The 3914-nt window shown below is 35.7% G+C and overlaps 1 protein-coding gene across 1 annotated transcript; it reads right to left on the bottom strand.

The window, feature by feature from the left end:
- Positions 1-752: 752 nt before the first annotated feature.
- On the bottom strand, positions 753-2824 carry LOC128492375 (proteinase-activated receptor 4-like). Its single transcript, XM_053464904.1, has 2 exons — positions 2743-2824; positions 753-2057 (listed from the first exon to the last, which is right to left on the bottom strand). The coding sequence occupies exons 1-2, from the start codon at positions 2816-2818 to the stop codon at positions 1045-1047; spliced, it is 1089 nt and encodes a 362-aa protein (XP_053320879.1). The 5' UTR covers positions 2819-2824; the 3' UTR covers positions 753-1044.
- Positions 2825-3914: the final 1090 nt, after the last annotated feature.

Below are 3914 nucleotides of genomic sequence, written 5' to 3'. Positions count from 1 at the left end.
ACACTATAGAGGAATGTGCCGAGCTGGCGCAGCATTGAGGACGTCAACTGGTGGAAATAGAACAGTGCCCAGGAAAAATACCAAGGTAAACTTACTGGGCAAAGGCTCTAACTTTGGCTACCACAAAATTCATTTGAATATTCCTTTTACTACATCATTTTAGCAGCAGCATCTTAATAAATACAATTTGCTGCATTCAATGGCAGTAAAAAAATATTCCTATGCACTGCAAAGTGAGACAATACACAGTCGTACACTTTGATAAACATGGGCTAGTATATTCTTGTTGTTTTTCTGTCTTTACCATCTCAATCCAACAGAAATCTGCAGCATTGCTTTTCAGATTTGTCTCCAGCATTAAACCCAGCCCTATGTCTGCAAATATCTTTAAAAGAAACAGAACAATAAATTTAGCTGGATTTTGTGTATATTACAGTCAGTGTTATGTAATCAAATAGAGAAAAAGAAGTGAGGCTATGAACAGCAGTCCTTGGAAAAGCTGGGGTTTTATGTTGTAAAGGGAAATTACCACCATTGTGTAATGCTCATCTAAATAAATCAGAGATTATTTTCTTTTAAAATACATTTAAATAATGTTTGGATTGCTTCTGGATCAGGGTCTTTCTCATGCAATATTTTTCTCAGCCTATTTTTCAAAATTGAGGAAATATAACAGAGAATGAAACGCAAAGTATGTGCAACAGCCAGTATTTTTCTTCCGAAGGGGACTTTTTTTTTACATGTTTTATTCATTTGATATTTAAACAATAAAATTTGTTTTCATTCACTGATATTACAATACACAGTATATCGGTTTTTCCCCCACCTCAAGCTCCAAATGCTGGGTATGTATGAGGGCATCAGAGTGTTATGTAAAACCATGATAACAAAATAATCTAAATTATTCTTGGGCAGGCAACTGGCCCCGGCCTACTGTATTAAAATAAGTAGTTTTCCAAATATGAGGTAAAGACATTTTTGTGAAAAAAAGGCATTAAATGTTAATTTTTCAGTATTGGTGTAATAGATTACTTATGTTAACCCTCAGTTCCTACCACCCTCTTTATTGTCAGAAGAAACTGCAAGTTTTGTACTTTTTAAAGACGTGCTGTTTTCACCAAAGAGTGACTGTTTAACAACCTTACTGAAGTTTTGTGACGTGTAATAATAGAGAAATGGATCTATACAACTGTTGACTGAAGTCATTGCCAAAGCAACCAGGTACCACATGTAGAGACGGGTTTCACACTCCCAGTCCTTCTCTGTATAATGAAATAAATTCAGAATGTTGCTTGGTGTGAAGAAAACAATAAATGTGAGAAGTACCAAAAAGATCAAAAGTTTTACATTCCGGTGAGCTTCCTTCATCCTTGTCAGTACAACAAGAACTGGGAGATAACAGAACAAAATTACAAGCAAAGGGATGGCAAATCCTACAATAAAAAGACCAAGAAAATACTGCTTGTACCATTCGTATCCTACACAGGTTGCCAGTATTTCATGACACGTTGTAATGCTTGGTTGATGAATTTTTTTTGTTTGTGGAACTATGAGGAAGATTGATGTTCCTGAAGCTACTACAAGCCATATTCCAACAGAAATTGTTATGGACGCCTTCCATCCTCGCAAACTTTTTGAAGAGAAAGGATGTACTAAAGCAAGGTAGCGATCAATACTTATGGCCATTAGGAAGAAGACAGAACAGTACATATTTCCATAGAACACCGAGGTTACTATTTTGCATAGTGTCTCACCAAAAATCCAGTTGTTGCCACTAAAGTGGTAAATGATCTTAAATGGTAAGACCATCATAAACAACATGTCAGCAACAGCCAAGTTAAGCAGGAGAAGTGTTGATGGCATCTTTTTAATTTTGAATACAAACACCCATAAGGCAAGGCCATTTGCTGGAAGGCCGAAGCTAAGCACCATGGCATAAAATGCTGGAATGAGCAGCGTAGTGATCCAGGATTTTAAATGTTCCTGAATTTCAATTTCAAGAATGGAAGAGTTACAGTTATCCCTCCTTTGCGTGAATACTCTGCCTTTGGAATTTCCTGATAACAAGATAAATGAGACGTACATTTAGAATAAATTTAGCGGTACATACATTTAACAATAAAATCCTAGAAAAGGGCATACTTAATTTCAGAAGAAAGAAAAGCATAGCTGCCAACAGTCCTAAATTTGCTTATGCCCCAGTCATTGAATGTCTTGGCCAATGACCAGTAATTTAAATTTGGTCAATAGTTTTTACTCAACTAGTAGCTTGTTTGTGAATCTGGCCATAAACAACCGTAAAATGTAACCAACCTCTTTAATATGCATTTGGAACCTAATAACATAAACATTTTGATATTGGAGTTCACATGTATGTAAAGTACCTGCACTACTAAGTTTAAAAAGTAAAATGAAATGGCAATCACCATAGCAACAATAGAAAGTTTATGCTTGTTGCCTAACGTTTAGCACTAATATATAACTGCTGTTTACTACCCATTGTAACAACTATATTTAAATGGTTTAATTCTTCAAGACATTTATAATTAGAACTAGCTTTTTTCATAGAGCAAAAAAGCCACGTTTCTTGACACTTAAGATTACAATCATAATCAGAAATAATTCTCAACTTTGGAGCAGTTATTTTTTTAAATGTTAAAGTTACATGATACCTAAAATATACAGACAAAGATGAGGACATGCTTCCTTAGTTGTTTTTTTTTTAGAATATTACTGTCTTACCTTTTAAACAGGCAGCGGCAGAGACACTAGATGCACAAAGAATGGACACTGCAACTATAAGAATCTTCTGAGTCATTATTAAGTGCTCTGATTCCAAATATAGTATTCTTTCTTCCAAGTCCCTTTGTGAAACTTGTTCTCCCTTCTGTTATACGCCTGCTACTGGTTAGTAAAACTACAGGATGCGACAGAACTGTAGCACTCTACCACTGGACGTCAACTTCCCTTATTGAAACTGAAGCACAGATTTTCCCAATCATATGCTTTAAAGGAAGTGTGCTTTAACTAACTGGTTTATATTTTTAGAAAAAATACACATTAGGGGAATAGTAAAAAAAATCTACCAAACATACTGTATTTTAACATTTTTGTCTATTATGCAGTTAGCCAACATATATTACATACAAACAGAAAACCAATAGCCATTTTAATGCACCTTACTTATTGATATGCCACTCTGCCCCCCCCAGATATGCTGCCACTCTGCCCCCCAGAGTAGGCGAAACGCGTTTGTGTATTATTTTATATTAACCTTTTGTTGGTTTTTATTGTTTTTTATTACCAAAAGTTTAAAATAAATAAGTTTTTTTAAAAACTATTTCATCTTGCTCCTGGACCTTTTTTAATTTATAAGACAGAATACCTTGTCAGCCACCACTATATCCTTGGTGGGGATTTTACCACCTATGCGCTGAGGAGTGAGCAATTCTATCATTGCTCACCAAAAAGGAACTGTGGACACTCCAGACTGCTTCAAAGGCTGAGGCTAAAGAAATTCCAAGGCAAGGATTATACCACCTAAATGCACATCTTGGGGCTAACTGAAGAAACCCATATTACATAGTGCTGCCACCAAGAAGTCTTTAAGGCAAGGATTATATTGCCCATGCGCATACTTTGGAGCTAGCTGAAGAAGCCCCCACCAAATGTGAGTAGCCACTTGCGGCCTTCATTTTACAAAAAATAAGCTTTGAGACATATTGCACTATTGTGTTTCTCTTTCTTTCACATATTCACATCCGCGAGAGCGCAGCCACTAACCCTCCTGTGAACTACTCTACCTGTCCAAGCCAAGAAGAGGAAACCTTGGCAAGTGGTTCTGCTGCTACATCTACAATAACTTTGTTTTAAAAAGGACTTTTTTTTTTTATTTTTTTTATTATTTATTTTTT

Source organism: Spea bombifrons, chromosome 4, assembly GCF_027358695.1.
Source record: "Spea bombifrons isolate aSpeBom1 chromosome 4, aSpeBom1.2.pri, whole genome shotgun sequence".
NCBI lineage: Eukaryota > Metazoa > Chordata > Amphibia > Anura > Pelobatidae > Spea > Spea bombifrons.
Note: the sequence above shows the minus strand (reverse complement) of the source record. Positions and strands in the feature narration are given on the sequence as shown.